Genomic DNA, 17,849 nt, shown 5'->3' with positions numbered 1-17,849 from the left:
CGAGTGGATCCCTCTCTCTCTCTCTCTCGGTCGGGTGGATCCCGCTCGCGCCGCCGGTTTGAATTCAGGCGGGAAACCGCCGCTGCCGGTTGGACATTCCCTTTCCCTTCCCCCCCACCCCCTCCTTTTAACCTCCGGCTCCTCAACCCACCGCGGTTCTCCCACACCCCGACCAGCAAATCAAACACTCACCGACTGACTCCCAGCTCCACTCCGAACTTCCCTCCATCCCGATCGCGTCGCCGCCAGAAAACACCCAAAATGGCGCCCGTCGTCCTCGACCACCCCGTCCCACTGCTCCTGGATCCATCACCCCTACTTCAGGGTGGAATGGTAGAGCCCCGACTGTGGCACCTCCCAGGATGACAAACCACGCCATTCTCTTTCAGGGGGTGTCCACGAATCTCTCTTTACACAGTGGCCCGGCTTTCACCGTCTACCCGGTCGCCGAGGCCACATGGTGCAGCCCCGCTGATTCTCAATGGGGAATGGGCTCGACCACCTTTCTTTGTTGGGGGGGTGGGGTGGTGGTGTTGATGAACTGAAGTGAGAATTTTCACACCTCTTGTATAACACCCTTTTAAAAGAACGAATGCCTTCAATGAGATTGCTTCTCCAGGATTGAGTGATAGCAGATACTCGATTGCCTCTCTGCAAGGGGGTGGTGGAAAGCCGGTGGCAAATTGTTCCAATGCATGAGGAGAGCTATTTCATTGCAATGAGAAGCAACCTGAAGGTGTCTTAATCAACATTCCTGCCTCAGTGCTGGAATTAACAGGATAAAATCAACAGGGAAAAGATGTTTTCAACTGCAACAGAGGTTAACTCTTTATGATTTATTTGTTGGAGGGTATTTAATTACCCCCCACCCCCTTTTTACTTTTTATAGTTAGGTTTGTCTGTATAGTGCGCAAGAAACAATACTTTTCACTGTATCCCAATATATATGACAATAATAAATCAAATCGAATCTTTCTCCCCTATGTACTCTATGAACGGTATGCTTTGTCCATATAGTGCGCAAGAAACAATACTTTTCACTGTATCCCAATACATGTGACAATAATAAATCAAATTGAATCTTTTTCCTCTATGAACTCTATGAACAGTATGCTTTGTCCATATACTGCGCAAGTAACAATACTTTTCACTGTATCCCAATACATTGACAATAATAAATCCTTCTGCCCTACGTATTCTATGAATGGTATGCTTCACTCTCAGTCGGGCGGATCCTGCTCCGCTCTCTCTCTCTAGGGTGGATCCCACTCTCTCTCTCTCTCTCAGTCGGGTGGATCCCGCACTCTCTCTCTCAGTCGGGTAGAACCCGCACTCTCTCTCAGTTGGGTGGATCCCACTCTCTCTCTCTCTGTTGGGTGGATCCCACTCTCTCTCTCTCTCTCTCTCTCTGTTGGGTGGATCCCACTCTCTCTCTCTCTCTCTCTCTGTTGGGTGGATCCCACTCTCTCTCTGTTGGGTGGATCCCACTCTCTCTCAGTTGGGTGGATCCCACTCTCTCTCTCTCTCTGTTGGGCGCATCCCACTCTCTCTCTCTTTCTCTCTGTTGGGTGGATCCCACTCTCTCTCTCTCTCTCTCTCTGTTGGGTGGATCCCACTCTCTCTCTCTCTGTTGGGTGGATCCCTCTCTCTCTCTGTTGGGTGGATCCCACTCTCTGTTGGGTGGATCCCACTCTCTCTGTTGGGTGGATCCCACTCTCTCTCAGTTGGGTGGATCCCACTCTCTCTCTCTCTCTGTTGGGCGCATCCCACTCTCTCTCTCTCTCTCAGTCAGGCAGATCCCACTCTCTGCTCTCTCAATTCTCTGATGTGAAGATTTTGAAACCTCTTGGACAGGAATGAAGGCCTTAACTCAGATTGTTTTTCCACGATTGTGTGATATCAGATATTCAATTGCCTCTCTGGAAGGGGGTGGTGGGAGGCAGGTGGCAAATTGATCCAATTCATGGGAGGAATTGTTTTATTGCAATGAGAAGAAACTTGAAGATGGCTTAATCAATATTCCTGCATAAATGCTGGAATTAACAGGATAAAATCAACAGGGAAGAGATGTTTTGCTTTCAGTGCCCAGCTAAATGACAGAACAAAGCAGATTTCTCTTGGTGGAACAAAATTTACTGTGCTAAATATTTGAGAATACATGCACAGATGTAACCTGATACACCATTGCCAGCATTTATCACATATCTGTTACTTTAAAAAAGTAAGTATTAGATCATAAGACATAGGAGCACAATTAAGCCATTCGACCCATCAAGTCTGCTCTGCCATTCAATCGTGGCTGATATTTTTCTCCTCCCCATTCTCCTGCCTTTTCCCCATAACAACTGACTACCCACCTCTCCCCCCTTCCCCCCCCCACCACCCCACTTAATCTATCTCTGTCTTAAAGACACTTAAAGGACTCCATAAACTTCTGCGGCAAAGAGTTCCATAGATTCACCACTCTCTGGCTGAAGAAATTCCTCCTCAACTCTGTTTTAAAGAATTGTCCCTTTAGCCTGAGTCTGTGCCCCTCTGGTTCTAGTTTTTCCTATTAGTGGAAACATCCTCTCCACGTCCACTCTATCCAGGCCTCGCAGCATCCACTAAGTTTCAATGAGATCCCCACCCCCCCCATCCTTCTAAACTCCAATGAGGACAGAGCCAAAGTCCTCAACCATTCATACATAAGAACATACATAAGAAATAGGAGCAGGAGTAGGCCATCTAGCCCTTCGAGCCTGCCCCGCCATTCAATAAGATCATGGCTGATCTGTCGTGGCTCAGTTCCACATTCCCGCCCTCTCCCCATAACCCTTAATCCCCTCGCTTATCAAAAACCCATCAACCCGTGTCTTAAAAATATTTAGCGAGGCAGCCTCCACCACTTCAACGGGCAGAGAATTCCAGAGATTCACCACCCTTTGAGTGAAGAAGTTCCTCCTCAACTCCGTTCTAAACTGCCCCCCCTTTATCTTGAGGCTGTGCCCCCTAGTCCTACTGTCCTTTCTGAGCAGGAAGAGTCTCTCCACCTCTATCCTATCCATCCCATTCATCATCTTATATGTCTCAATGAGATCTCCCCTCATTCTTCTAAACCCTAACGAGTACAAGCCTAGTTTATTCAGCCTCTCCTCATAGCTCAACCCCCTCAACTCCGGTATCAGCCTAGTAAACCTCCTCTGCACTCCCTCCAAGGCCAAAATATCCTTGCATTCCCAAAAGACAAGCTCTTCATTCCAGGGATCATTCTTGTGAATCTCCTCTGGACCCTTTCCAAGGCCAGCACATCCTTCCTTAGATACGGGGCCCAAAACCCCTGACAATACTCCAAATGGAGTCTGACCAGAGCCTTATGAACCTCAGAAGTACATCCTTGCTCTTGTATTCTAGCCCTCTCGATGTGAATGCTAACATTGCAGTTGCCTTCCTAACTGCTGACTGAACCTGCACGTTAACCTTAAGAGAATCTTGAACAAGGACTCCCAAGTCCCTTTGTGTTTCTGATTTCCTAAGCATTTCCCCATTTAGGAAATAGTCCATGCCTCCATTCCTCCTTCCTACGTGCATGACCTCACACTGTCCCACATTGTGCGGAGTTGCCAGAATTGGAACTGGCGGGGTGGTGGTGAATAGGCATGATAAGTATTCTCACAAGGACAGGTTGACATCCAACAGGTTTATTTGGTAGCACGAGCTTTTGGAGCGCCGCCCTTTCATTAGGTGAGTGCCTGATATGATTGACGGCCAGACAGACCAATGGGAAAATGGGACAGAGGGGCAGGTTGTTAGCCAATCAGCAAGGAGAGGGCGGAGATCAAGAATTGATTGATTGATGGGCCTGTCAACCAATCGGATGTTGGAGTTGGAACGGTCAGCCAATGAATTGGGAGCAGGGGCAGGTGCTGGTGGGGGACATGTGACAAGAAGTTTTCAATGCAGATGGGAGCGGGGCTGAGCAGAATGATTGATGGATGGGCAGGCCAATCAGATCAAAAGCTAGCAAAATCTGCCTGTCAATCAGAGCACACCACGTGACCCAAGACTTAAGTCCCCACCCACTCCCTTTTATGGGCTGGTATTCCAATATCTACCTTTTGATTGGTTTAGATGGCCGTCAGTCATTCCTCCCATAGGTACCCGCCCACCTTTCTCTACCTGTCAATCACCTCACCATCACATGACCCACCTTCAGGTCCTGCCAATCAGGCAGTGAAAGGGGCGGGGTCCGATCATGTCTTTGTCATGATGTGGAGATGCCGGCGTTGGACTGGGGTGAACACAGTAAGAAGTCTCACAACACCAAGTTAAAGTCCAACAGGTTTATTTAACAGCAAAAGCCGCTAGCTTTCGGAGTGTTGCCCCATCGTCAGGTGAGTGGGAGTTCTGTTCACAAACACAGCATAGAAAGACACAAACTCAATTTACAGAATACTGATTGGAATGTGAGTTTCTACAGCTAATCAAATCTTAAAGGTACAGACAAGGTGAGCAGAGAGTGGATTAAGCACAGGTTAAAGAGATGTGTATTGTCTCCAGATAGGACAGGGCGAAAAGCTGCAGCATGCTATGGTGCAGAGGGACCTGGGGGTCCTTGTGCATGAGTCACAAAAACCCAGCCTGCAGGTGCAGCAGGTGGTCAGGAAGGCGAATGGGATGCTGGCCTTTATAGCGAGGGGGATAGAATATTAAAGCAGGGAGGTCTTGCTGCAACTGTACAGGGCACTAGTGAGGCCGCAGCTGGAGTACTGTGTGCAGTTTTGGTCGCCGCACTTGCGCAAGGATATTTTGGCCTTGGAGGGAGTGCAGAGGAGGTTCACTAGGCTGATACCGGAGATGAGGGGGTTAGACTATGAAGAGAGACTAAATAGAATGGGTCTGTACTGGTTGGAGTTTAGAAGGATGAGGAGGAATCTTATAGATACGTATAAGATAATGAAAGAGATGGATAGGGTAGAGGTAGAGAGATTCTTCCTGCTCAGAAAGGACAGCAGGACTAGAGGGCAGAGCCTCAAGATAAGGGGGGGGGGGCAGTTTAGAACAGAGTTGAGGAGGAACTTCTTCACTCAAAGGGTGGTGAATCTCTGGAATTCTCTGCCCGTTGAAGTGGTGGAGGCTACCTTGCTAAATATATTTAAGACACGGGTTGATAGGTTTTTGGTAGACAAGGGAATTAAAGGTTATGGGGAGAAAGCGGGAAAGTGGAATTGAGCCACTTCAGATCTTATTGAATGGCGGGGCAGGCTCGAAGGGCTAGATGGCCTATTCCTGCTCCTACTTCTTATGTTCTTATTAAGTTCTTATGTTCTTAGTGAGATTTTGCAAGTCTAGGCAAGTCGTGGGGGTTACAAATAGTGTGACATGAACCCAAGATCCCAGTCAAGGCAGTCCTCATGTGTGCGGAACTTGGCTATCAGTCTCTGCTCAGCGACGCTGCGCCGTGGTGTGTCTGTCCCCGCCCACAGATGTGGAGATGCCGGCGTTGGACTGGGGTAAAACAGAAAGAAATCCTACAACACCAGCTTAAAGTCCAACAAGTTTATTTGTAGCAAATGCCACAAGCTTTCAGAACAGGCTGTCCCTTCGTCAGGTAGCTGGGAGTTAGCCACCTGATGAAGGGACAGCCTGTTCCGAAAGTTTGCAGCATTTGCTACAAATAAATTTGTTCGACTTTAAGCTGGTGTTGTGGGATTTCTTCTACCCTGCCCACAGAGACTATCCTGTAACAGACAGGCCCCGCCCACAGGGTCTGTCCCTGTTGACAGACAGGCCCCACCCATAGGGCGAAGCCTCGCCCACAGTCCGTCCCCGCTGATACTGACTGCCCCCCCCCAACAAAGACAGGCCCCACCCACAGAGATTGTCCCTCGCTCAGAGGCAGGCCCCACCCACAGAGTCTGGCCCTGCCTACACAAACAGGCCCCGCCCATAGAGACAGGCCCCACCCAGAATCTGTCCCACCACCAGACTGGGTCCGCCCACACAGTCGGTCGCCACTGACAGAGTAAGAAGTCCAACCAATTTATTTGATAGTAAACCCACAAGCTTTCGGAAACGGTGTTCCTTCGTCAGGTGTGTGGAAGGCCGCCTTGGAGAACGTTTACCCGAAGATCAGAGACCGATTGCCTGTGACCCGCTGAAGTGTTTGCCAACAGGAAGGGAACAGACTTGCCTGGTGATCATCGAGCGGTGTTCATTCATCCATTGTCGTAGAGTCTGCACGGTCTCCCCCAATGTACCATGCTGTTATATGCTCTGGCTGAGGCCAGAACTCTCCATTCACCTGACGAAGGGGCAAACCCCGAAAACTTGTGAGCTTACTGTCAAATAAACTGGTTGGCCTTAAACCTGACCTTGTCAGGCTGCCCACCAACAGAGGCAGGCCCCGCCCACTGGGGCAGGCCCCGCCCAAAGAGTCTGTCCCTGCTGACAGGGGCAGGCCCCGCCCACAGGGATTATTCCCCTCCCCCGTGCACAGAGGCAGGCCCCGCCCAAAGAGTCTGTCCCCCGAGCCCCGCTGTCATGATGTGGATGTGCCGGCGTTGGACTGGGGTAAACACAGTAAAAAGTCTGACAACACCAGGTTTTAGTCCAATTGATTTATTTGATAGTAAACGCACAAGCTTTCGGGTTAGTCCCTTTGTCAGATGAATGGAGAGTTCTGGCCTCAGACAGAGCATATAAAGCACAGACAGTTTACAGATTACTGCTTAGAATGTGAATCTTTACACCTAACCTGCTATTCAAGTCTTAAAGTGGCCGACAATATGAGTGGAAGGAGCACTGAGCACAGGCTAAAGAGATGTGTATTGTCTCCAGACAGTACAGTAAGTGAGGTTTTGCAAACCCAGGCAAGTCACGGGGGTTACAGATAGTGCGACATGAACCCAAGGTCTCAGTTGAGGCTGTCCTCGTGTGCGGAACTTGGCCATCAGTCTCTGTTCAGCGACTCTGCGCTGTCGTGTGTCGTGAAGGCCGCCTTGGAGAATGCTTACCCAAAGGTCAGAGGCCGAAAGTCCGTGACCCGCTGAAGTGTTCGCCAACAGGGAGGGAACAGTCTTGCCTGGTGACTGTCGAGCGATGTTCATTCACCCGTTGTCCACAGGGACAGGACCAGCTCAGAGACAGGCCCTGCCACTGGGGCAGGCCCCGCCCAAAGAGTTACCCCCCCCCCGGGCCCCGCCCGCAGGGACAGGACCAGTTCAGAGACAGGCCCCGCCCACTGGGGGCAGGCCCCGCCCAAAGAGTCATTTTCCCCCCAGGCCCCGCCCATAGGGACATGACCAACTCAGAGACAGGCCCCGCCCACTAGGGGGGGGCAGGCCCCGCCCAAAGATTCTTTTCCCCCCAGGCCCCGCCCACAGCGGCAGGACCAGATCAGAGACAGGCCCCGCCCACTGGGGGGGCAGGCCCCGCCCATAGTGTCTATCCCCGCTGACAGGGGCAGGCCCCGCCCACAGGGATTATTCCCCTGCCCCGCGCACAGAGACAGGCCCCGCCTACTGGGACACTCACCTGACAAATGGGCAGAGCTCCGAAAGCTAATGGCTCGTGCTACCAAATACACCTGTTGGACTTTATCCTGGTGTTGTGAGGCTTCTTATGGTGTCTTGGTGTTCCAGGGTTGAATGACATTTGGAGAAAGGAGGCGGGCATTATTGGAGGGATGATGGACGGTCGGTTAGACCAATCAATTGATAGGATCTTTACACCCGCCAGTGAAATGGACAGGCGGGCCCTGAGGGTGGGGTCATGTGACGTTCAGTGAGTGACAGTTGGGTTCTCGTCGATTGAGGCATGATTGACGGCCGAGTGACCCATTCAGACGATAGCAGCCTGCACAGTAGCCAATGAAGTGGAGAGGGCGGGATCCTGCGTTTGGGTCAGGTGACGTAAGATTGATTGACAGTTTGAAATCGGGGCGGGGCCGCCATTGGGAGGAGGATGGGCGGGCTGGAGATCCATTCAGGGGATAGCAGTCTGAAATGGGCGGGACTTGAGGATGGGTCTGGTGAGCGTTGTGATGGACAGTTAGGAAAAGAGTGTGGGCGTCATTTGATGGACGGCCTATTGGACCAATCAGATGGTAGATTTAGCACGTTCGCCAATGAAATGTAAGGGAAGGCGGGACCTGCATGTTGATTATGTGATGCTGACTATTCTGACTGGGGCGGGCGTCATTACAGGGATGATGGACGGATGGTTTAACCAATCAAAGGATAGTGGACTGCAGGCACACCAATGAAACGCAAGGGGACGGGACTTGAATGTAGGTCATGTGATGCTGCTGCCGGTGACGAGGCGGACGTCATTGGGACAGATGATGGACGGATGGCTGGACCAATCAGCCGATAGTAGGCCCACTTCGACCAATCAAATCCGTGAAGAGGCGGGACCTGAAGGCGGGTCAGGCGAAGTTGAGGTGATTGACAGGTGGGCGGACGTCTATGGGAGGGATGATTGACGGCCGCCCCTGCCAATCAGCGGGCAGACCCGTGAACGTCAGCCAATAAGTGGGACAGGGGGCGGAACCTAGGTCAGGGTCACGTGGGGCGCCCTGACTGACAGGCGGAGGTCGGAGTGGCTGCTGGGTTTGTCGCTATGGTGAGTGCGGCCGGTATCGGGAGAGGCGCTGACTGACTGACTAACTGAAGGAGGGGGCGAATTAAACTACCGGGTGTTCGCCCTCCCGCTGCCGCCCGTGTCCCTGAGCCCCAAATCGGCGGCGTTTCCTGGGAGACGCAGCCCGGGAGGTCAGAGGTCACGGCAGTGCACCTTCCCTGGGATTGTGGTGTTGTTGCAAAATTAGCAAATAACAAAGGAATTATAAAATCAAAAGTAAGAGAGAGGGTACGAGTGCAGGTTAATGTTGAGGACATTCCTCTAATTAAAGGAGGAGGGGGGGGCATAGGAGAGGTTAGTAGCGTTTCAACAAATCGGGTCTGGATGAAGGCTGGTATAGAGACCTGCATGCACAAAGCATTCGGAACAAAGTGAATGAGCTGATGGCACAAATGGGTATGACCTAGCGGCCATTGCGGAAACGTGATTGCAAGGTGACCGGGACCTGAATGTCCAGGGGTATCCGACGTTTAGGGAGGATAGACAGGAAGAAAAAGGAGGTGGGGTAGCTCTGTTGATAAAGGATAACAGTCATGATGTGGATGTGCTGGCGTTGGACTGGGGGTAAACACAGTAAAAAGTCTGACAACGCCAGGTTTTAGTCCAACCGATTTTATTTGATAGTAAACTCACTAGCTTTCGAGGGGACTCCCTCTTCGTCAGGTGAATGGAGAGTTCTGGCCTCAGACAGAGCATATAAAGCACAGACAGTTTAGAGATTACTGATTAGAATGCGAATCTTTACACCTAACCTGCTGTTCAAGTCCTAAAGTGGCCGACAATGTGTGTGGAAGGAGCACTGATCACAGGTTAGAGAGATGTGTATTGTCTCCAGACAGCACAGTGAGTGAGGTTTTGCAAGTTCAGGCAAGTCACGGGGGTTACAGATAGTGCGGTCTCAACAGGGATCTTGGGTTCATGTCGCAGTAATAATAGTAGGAGGGATTACTATTTAAAGGGCAAAAAGCTGCAGCATGCTACGGTGCAGAGGGACCTGGGGGTCCTTGTGGATGAGTCGCAAAAACCCAGCCTGCAGGTGCAGCATGTGATCAAGAAGGCGAATGGGATGCTGGCCTTTATAGCGAGGGGGATAGAATTTAAAAGCAGGGTGGTCTTGCTGCAACTGTACAGGGCACTGGTGAGGCCACAGCTGGAGTACTGTGTGGTGCAGTTTTGGTAGCCGCACTTGCGCAAGGATATTTTGGCCTTGGAGGGAGTGCAGAGGAGGTTCACTAGGCTGATACCGGAGATGAGGGGGTTAGACTGTGAAGAGAGACTGAATAGACTGGGTCTGTACTCGTTGGAGTTTAGAAGGATGAGGGGGGATCTTATTAGAGACGTATAAGATGATGAAAGGGATGGATAGGGTAGAGGTAGAGAGATTCTTCCCACTCAGAAAGGACAGTAGGACTAGAGGGCACAGCCTCAAGATAAGGGGCGGGGGGAGCAGTTAAGAACAGAGTTGAGGAGGAACTTCTTCACTCAAAGGGTGGTGAATCTCTGGAATTCTCTGCCCGTTGAAGTGGTGGAGGCTGAATATATTTAAGTCACGGGTAGATAGGTTTCTGATTGACAAGGGAATTAAGGGTTATGGGGAGAAGGTGGGAAAGTGGAACTGATCCACTTCAGATCAGCCATGATCTTATTGAATGGCGGGGCAGGCTCGAAGGGCTAGATGGCCTACTCCTGCTCCTATTTCTTATGTTCTTATAAGATAATATAATAAGACCCACCTTGTTGTCTAACGAGGGGCATGCACACAGTGGGTCGTACGTGGGCTGCTCTTGGATGTTTCAAGAGTGGCCTAGTACTTCACGTCGTTGTGTGTGCTTAAACCTGGACCAGCAGATGGGCACCACAACAGCTCAGTGACTATCACTGCTAGCTGTGCAGGTACATGGATTTGGGCCAGTGTCTGTGGGAGTTTGCGCATTCTCCTGTGGTTGCGTGGGTTTCCTCTGGGTGCTCCGGTTTCCTCCCACTCCAAAGATGTGCTCGTAGGCTGATTGGTGTAACAGATTGTCCCTAAATTGTTCTCCCCTGAATCTGGTTTCCAATGGGGGTACCATATGCATACACACGGGTCAAGGTAGGTGTAGGAAAATGCTTTGTTAAGATGGCGGCACGGGCTCGTTGGGCCGAAGGGCCTGTTTCCCGCGCTGTGTTGTTCTTTGTTTTATAATGAAGGGGCTAGATAGGGTAGAGGTAGAGAGATTCTTTCCACTTAGAAAGGAAACCAGAATTAGAGACCACAGCCTCAAAATAAGGGGGGGTGGGGGGGAGCAGTTTAGAACAGAATCGAGGAGGAACTTCTTCTCGCAGAGGGTGGTGAATCTCTGGAATTCTCTGCCCGTTGAAGTGGTGGAGGCTACCTCGTTGAATATGTTTAAGTCACGGGTAGATAGATTTCTGATTGATAAGGGAACTAAGGGTTATGGGGAGCAGGCAGGGAAGTGGAACTGAACCACTTCAGATCAGCCATGATCTTATTGAATGGCGGAGCAGGCTTGAAGGGCTAGATGGCCTACTCCTGCTCCTATTTCTTATGTTGTTATGAGCTGGTGCAGAGGGTTCTGGATGCCCGAGTGCATGAATGACAAAAGGTTGATGTATTGGGGTGGCATGGTGGTTAACACTGCTGCCTCAAAGCGCCAGGGATCCAGATTCGATTCCTGGCTTAGGTCATTGTCTGTGTGGAGTTTGCACGTTCTCCCCACTGCGTGGGTTTCTTCCGGGTGCTCCGGTTTCCTCCACAGTCAGAAAGATGTGCTGGTTAGGGTGCATTGACCCGAACTGGTGCAGGAGTGTGGTGACTCGGGGAATTTCACAGTAACTTCATTGCAGTGTTAATGTAAGCCTTACTTGTCACTAATAAATAAACTTACTTTTATACAGGTAATTAGGAAACTGAGGCAGGCACAGTGGTCAGTACTGCTCCTCGCAGCACCAGGGACCTGGGTTTGATTCAGGTCTTGGGTCCGTGAGAAGTTTGTACGTTCTCCCTGTGCCTTCTGGCTGCTCCAGTTTCCTCTCACAGTACGAAGATGTACAGGTTAGGTGGATTGGCTGTGCTAAATTGCCCCTTCTGTCCAAAGATGTCCAGGTTAGGTGGATTGGCTGTGCTAAAATGCCCCCGTAGTGTCAGGGGATTAGCAACAGTTTAAATATGTGGGATTATGGGGTTAGGGCCTGGTTGGGATTGTTGTCAGTGCAGATTGGATAGCCTCCCTCTGCACTGTTAGGATTCTGTGTTAACAAAATAATATTATTATTGTGAGGGGGAATTAAGTACAAAAATAGGGAGCTAATGATTCATTTATGGTTCTGTACACAGTACTCCAGGTGTGGCAATCTCCTTATTTAAGGGAAGATGTAAAGTGTTAAAGCTGTTCAGAGAAGGTTTCCCACAACACCAGTTTAAAGTCCAAACAGGTTTATGTAGCAAAAGCCACAAGCTTTCAGGACAGCCTCTCCCTTCGTCAGGTGGCTGGGCATCAGGTGGCCTGACAAAGGGACAGGCTGTCCCAAAAGCTTGTGGCTTTGGTACAAATAAACCTGTTTGGACTTTAAACTGGTGTTGTGGGATTTCTTTCTGTTTTACCCCAGTCCAACGCCGGCATCTCCACATCAGAGGTTTACCAATCGTAGAAGGAGGCCATTTGGCCCATCAAGCCTGCAATTCCACCCAGGCCCTATCCCACAACCCTGTGTTTATTTTGTTATGAGTTGGCTTACATTAACACTGCAATGAAGTTACTGTGAAAATCCCCTAGTCGCCACACTCCGGTGCCTGTTTGGGTAACACTGAGGGAGAATTTAGCACGGCCAATGCACCCTAACCAGCTCGTCTTTTGGAGCGTGGGAGGAAACTGGAGCACCCGGAAGAAACCCACACAGACACGGGGGGAGAACGTGCAGACTTGGTACAGACAGTGACCCAAGCCGGGAATCAAATCCAGGTCCCTGGTGCTGTGAGGCAGCCGTGCTAACCACTGTCCTGACCGTGTCTTCCTCAAAAGACAGTGGAGACCATGTCGGTGAACGTTGTTAGGGCAGACCCAGATAGATTTTTGATTAACGAGGGGGCAGGAAAGGCTACTTTCGCTCAAACGTGGGGTTGAGGTTACAGTCAGATCAGCTTTGATCTTATTGAATGGGGGGAGTAGGCTCAAGGGACTGAGTGGCCTACTCCTGATTCTGATTTAGTATGTTCATATCAACACCAGCACAGAGCAGGTGAGCCAAATGGCCTGTTTCTGTGCTATAATTTTATGTAAGTTGCAATGAGCTTTGTGAGTTTTAAGGCCTGCGTGTTTCCTTACTTGAGAAGGGATATACTGGCACTGGAGGGGGTTCCGAGGAGGTTCGCTAGGTTGATTCCAGAGTTGAGAGGGTTGGCTAATGAGGAGAGACTGAGTAGGCTGGGGCTATACTCATTGGAATTCAGAAGAATGAGAGGAGATCGTACAGAAACATGTAAGATTATGAAGGGAATAGATAAGATAGAAACAGGGAAGTTGTTGCCACTGGTGGTGAAACTAGAACGAGAGGGGCACGGTCTCAAAATAAGGGGGAGCAGATTTAGGATTCAGTTGAGGAGGAACTTCTTCACACAAATCTGTGGAATTCCCTGCCCAGTGAAGCCACCTCGTTGAATGCTTTTAAGGCAAGGATAGATAGATTTTTTTTGAACATTAAAGGAAGTAAGGGTTATGATGAGCGGGTGGGTAAGTGGAACTGAGTCCACAAAAAAGATCAGCCATGATCTTATCGAATGGCAGAGGAGGCTCGAGGGGCCAGATGGCCGACTCCTGCTCCTAGTTCTTGTGTTCTTATTTCTTCACGGTTTCCTCTGATCACAAAGTTGTTCCTCTTTCTCCCTTTCCTGTTGTGACCAGGCTTCCGCTTTGACGCAAGGGTTGGAGAGAATCCCAGACCAGCTGGGTTACCTGGTCATCAGCGAAGATGGAGTTTTGTCTGTAAGTGTGACAGCGTTTCAAAAATCCGAGGGAATGGACCTCAGGGTGTTTGGGGGAGAAGGGGTGGGGGGGGGTGATGCGGGATGGTTCTCAGCAAATGCCAGGGGCTGGAAAATGCTGCAGCTCTATCCCCAAAAGGTTGAGGTTCCTGCTGCATGTCTCCCTGTCAACACGAAAGGGGGCGTCTTCCAGTTCAGAGATCACAGGCATGAGGTGGTTGGAAAGGCTAGAGGTGTCTAAAGAGCATCCCATCTAGGCACTCCCGTCCACCCTATCCCTGTAACCCCATGCATTTAGCACGGCCAATCCACATAACCTGCACACACCTTGGGACACTAAGGGGCAACTTAGCACGGCCAATCCACCTAACCTGCACACCTTTTGGACTATGTGAGGGAGCAGTGCTAACCATGTGCCATCCAGGCCCCAAAAATCTCATTGAATGTTTTTAAGACAAAGATTGATAGATTTTTGAACAGTAAAGGAATTAAGCGTTGTGGTGAGCAGGTGGTTAAGTGGAGCTGAGTCCATGAAAAGATCAGCTATGATCTTATTGAAAGGTGGAGCACCCTCGAGGGGCCAGTTGGCCCGACTCCTGCTCCTAGTTCTTAGGTAACAACCGTCTGCATTAAACCAATCCGTCTGATTTCCTTCCTCTTTACATCAAGTCTGTGTCCTCTGCCCACAAGGGAAATTTTGGCCTCAGATATCACGGTCCTGGCTTCGGCTTATTGTAGAACCTTGCAACGCAGAGAAGGCCCTCCAGCCCATGGAGTCTGCACTGACAATATCTACCACCGAAGGAGCGCTAATCCCTTTTTCCTGCACTTGTCCTATATCCTTGAATATTATCATGGCACCTAAAAGATGGCACCTCTGATAGAGTGGCAGTCCCTTGGTATCACACTGTGTGTCAAACCTGGCGGGGTTTTTGTGTTTGAATCTTCGGGATGGGGCTTTCCTTCGGATTCGGGGAGCCAAGGGAGTGTTACCCGCTGAGTCACGGTATTGCTTTTTTTTTAATTCATGGGACGTGGGGTCGCTGGCTGGGCCAGCAGAGAGATTACTTCCACTTAGAATGGAGACCAGAACTAGAGGGCACAGCCTCAAAATGGAGGGGGAGTCAATTTCGAACAGAGTCGAGGAGGAACTTCTTCTCCCAGAGGGTAGTGAATCTCTGGAATTCTCTGCCCGTTGAAGCAGTGGAGGCTACCTCGTTAAATGTGTTTAAGTCACAGATTCCTGACCAATTAAGGGTTATGGGCAGCAAGCGAGTAAGTGGAACTGAACCACTATCAGATCAGTCATGATCTTATTGAATGGCGGGACAGGCTCGAGGGGCCAGATGGCCTACTCCTGCTCCTATTTATTATGTTCTGATGTTCATTCATTGCCCATCCCTATTGCCCCTTGAGAAGGTGGTGGTGAGCCGCCATCTTGAATCGCTGCAGTCCACGTGCTGTGGGTTGACCCACCATGCCGTGAGGGAGGGAATTCCAGGATTTTGACCCCAGCGACTATGAGGGAACGGTGATATATTTCCAAGTCAGGATGGTGAGTGGCTTGGAGGGGAACTTGCAGGTGCCGGTACTCCCCATGTGCCTGCTGCTCTTAGCAGGAAGCAGTTGCCGGTTTGGAAGTTGCTGTCTTTGGCGAATTGCTGCAGTGCATCTTACAGATGCAGATGGGTGCCCATCCTGGCTTTAGTGCCAGAGCAGCGGGTCTGGTTGTTTACCCGAGCACCACCTAATGCTCTTCCCTTTGACGTAGTCGGCAGGTGAGCTGGAGAACGACGAACATGCTGCCGGAGTGATCATGCGCATGATGCAGACCGCTGTGAAACTCTGCATGAACGGCAGCAGCGAGCCTTTCTTCAAGAGAATGTCCGGTGAGTTAACCAGCGTCCCATACGGGGCAAGGTTAGTAAGTCTGCAGGTGACACCAAGGTTGGTGGCATGGTGGACAGTGAGGAAGGTTATCGAGGATTGCAGCGGGATCTTGATCAGTTGGGCCAGTGGGCTGATGAACGGCAGATGGAGTTCAATTTAGACAAATGTGAGATAATGCATTTTGGTAGATTGAACCAGGGCAGGACTTACTCAGTTAATGGTACGGCATTGGGGAGAGTTACAGAACAAAGAGATCTCAGGGTACAGGTTCATAGCTCCTTGAAAGTGGAGTCACAGGCGGACAGAGTGGTGAAGAAGGCATTCGGCATGCTTGGTTTCATCGGTCAGAACATTAAATACAGGAGTTGGACGTCTTGTTGAAGTTGTACAAGACATTGGTAAGGTCATACTTGGAATACTGTCTACGGTTCTGGTCACCCTATTATAGAAAGGGTATTATTAAACAAAAAGAGTGCAGAAAAGAGTTACTAGGATGCTACTGGGACTTGATGGATTGAGTGATGAGGAGAGGCTGGATAGAGTTCCATGTGTCTGTGGTAGATACAATGCTGTATGTTGGATGTGACCAGCTCTAGAAGTTAAACGTATACAAGGGACAATTGAGATGAACATTACAAATATGTTTCAGGAAAAGTTGGGGGGTGGGAAAGGAATCAAAAGGTATGCTGACTGGGGTGGGGTGGGGGGAGATGAAATCAGGTGGGAGAAGTTTTAAATTTTATTTATTAATGTCACAAGTAGGCTTACATTAACAATGCAATGAAGTTACTGTGAAATACCCCCTAGTCGCCACACTGTTCGGGTAACACCGGGAGAACTTAGCCCGGCCAATGCACCCTAACCAGCACATCTTTCAATCAAACGTGGTCGCACCAAAGATCTTTCCAATGCAGCAAGGCTTCTTTAAACCTGCACTCAGCCCTTGAGAATGAACTCCCTTTGCATCGGTGTAGCAAACTGCAGTTTCATTATTAATTACTTTTGGGGAAGATGAGTTAAACTTTTAGAAAAAAGGAGGGGGGCGAACATCTTGTTCTTTGCATTCTGCAGGGTGTGTCACCAACAGGGGATTTTCACACTAAGTTCAGTACAGCATGTGAATGTAAGTCTATCTGTGACTAACGAATGAATCAAAAAATTGCAGTGGGTGGAGGGAGTGGCTGATGCGAGTAGGGACAACAGTTGGGATTGAACTGTCTCTAACGGGATTCTATCCCTTGCAGTGGTGTTTGGTGAACACACGTACATGGCGACGATCTCCGGACAGAAGGTATTTGTGGTGAAAAGGCACAATAACACCCATGAGGCAGTGGAAGTGTAACCCTGTATCGGGGAGAGAGATGAAGCGTCCTCCGTGCTCGTGTGTGGACCATGCCATGGCGAGGACTGCAAACCCATTTCCAGTAGCAAACTGAATCCTGCTCGGGAACGGCCCGATTTTTTTTTTGTTTTTCTCCAATTTTCGCTGCTTCCTCGACTCGCTCCTGCGACAGAATCGTGCAGCGAAGAATGTTTGGTGGCTTTTTTTCCCAGCCCAATCGGTCGATGGCTGTGACTCTTCTGCATTGGTTGACAATCACATTTTTCCATCGCAACTATCCATCCATCCATCCATCCACACACACACACATGAAAATGCTGGACCGAGGGGTGGGATTTTCTACCCACGCTCGCCCTGAAAGTGGAAAACCCTGCCCGAGATCAATGGACCTTTTCCATGGCGGTGCCTCGCCTGCTCCAGGTGAGATGGTAAAATTCTGGCCTATGGGTCTGTTCGACTTAATTCTCTATTTTCCGTCTCCTCAATTATTCCCCCCACCCACTTTTGTATGAACTGGTAAAAAGATACATGCGTTGGTTATAAGTATCACCAGACTCTCCTGCTGTTGCCCGTTAAGGGAGGTGGGCAAGAGACTGGTAATGGTTTAGATGCAGCGTGGAACCCATCTTTGCTTTCCTGCTTGTAACTTGTGTTGCTTCAGGTAACTTGTGTCACAATAAAGGTTTGGTGTACACTCCGTTCCCGTGATTTGTCTTGTTCTAGTGTAGGGGGAAAGCTAATCGGTGGGGAGCGATGTTTGATTGCTGTATTTGAAGACACGTGAACACTCCTGTGGCTGCCTGACCCATGCATCTTGGTGTGCCCGCTCTTGGCCCCTCAGCTCCGTCAACCGGGCCACTGGTTTCCCCAGTATGGGTTGGTGTCGGTGTGTGGTGGTGACAGCCCCACAGGCTACCTGCAATTTGGGCCTCACTTGCCATCCTCCCACCCCTCACATCAGCCTATTGCAACACCAACGGTGAAGCCCAAACCGGAGGAATCGTCCTCAGCATTTTA

At 50.1% G+C, this 17,849-nt stretch overlaps 1 protein-coding gene across 1 annotated transcript; it reads left to right on the top strand.

Moving 5' to 3' along the window:
• The first annotated feature begins 8,532 nt into the window (after window positions 1–8,532).
• Window positions 8,533–17,521, top strand: lamtor4 (late endosomal/lysosomal adaptor, MAPK and MTOR activator 4). The gene is made up of 4 exons (XM_080181847.1): window positions 8,533–8,604; window positions 13,521–13,601; window positions 15,372–15,489; window positions 16,735–17,521. Exons 1-4 carry the CDS (start codon window positions 8,602–8,604, stop codon window positions 16,830–16,832), a joined length of 300 nt encoding a protein of 99 aa, XP_080037973.1. The 5' UTR covers window positions 8,533–8,601; the 3' UTR covers window positions 16,833–17,521.
• The last annotated feature ends 328 nt before the right edge of the window (window positions 17,522–17,849 follow it).

Source organism: Carcharhinus amblyrhynchos, unplaced genomic scaffold, assembly GCF_965287045.1.
Source record: "Carcharhinus amblyrhynchos unplaced genomic scaffold, sCarAmb.v2.hapA scaffold_43, whole genome shotgun sequence".
In the NCBI taxonomy this organism is placed as follows: Eukaryota; Metazoa; Chordata; class Chondrichthyes; order Carcharhiniformes; family Carcharhinidae; genus Carcharhinus; species Carcharhinus amblyrhynchos.
This window is presented reverse-complemented; position numbering and strand designations above follow the sequence as displayed.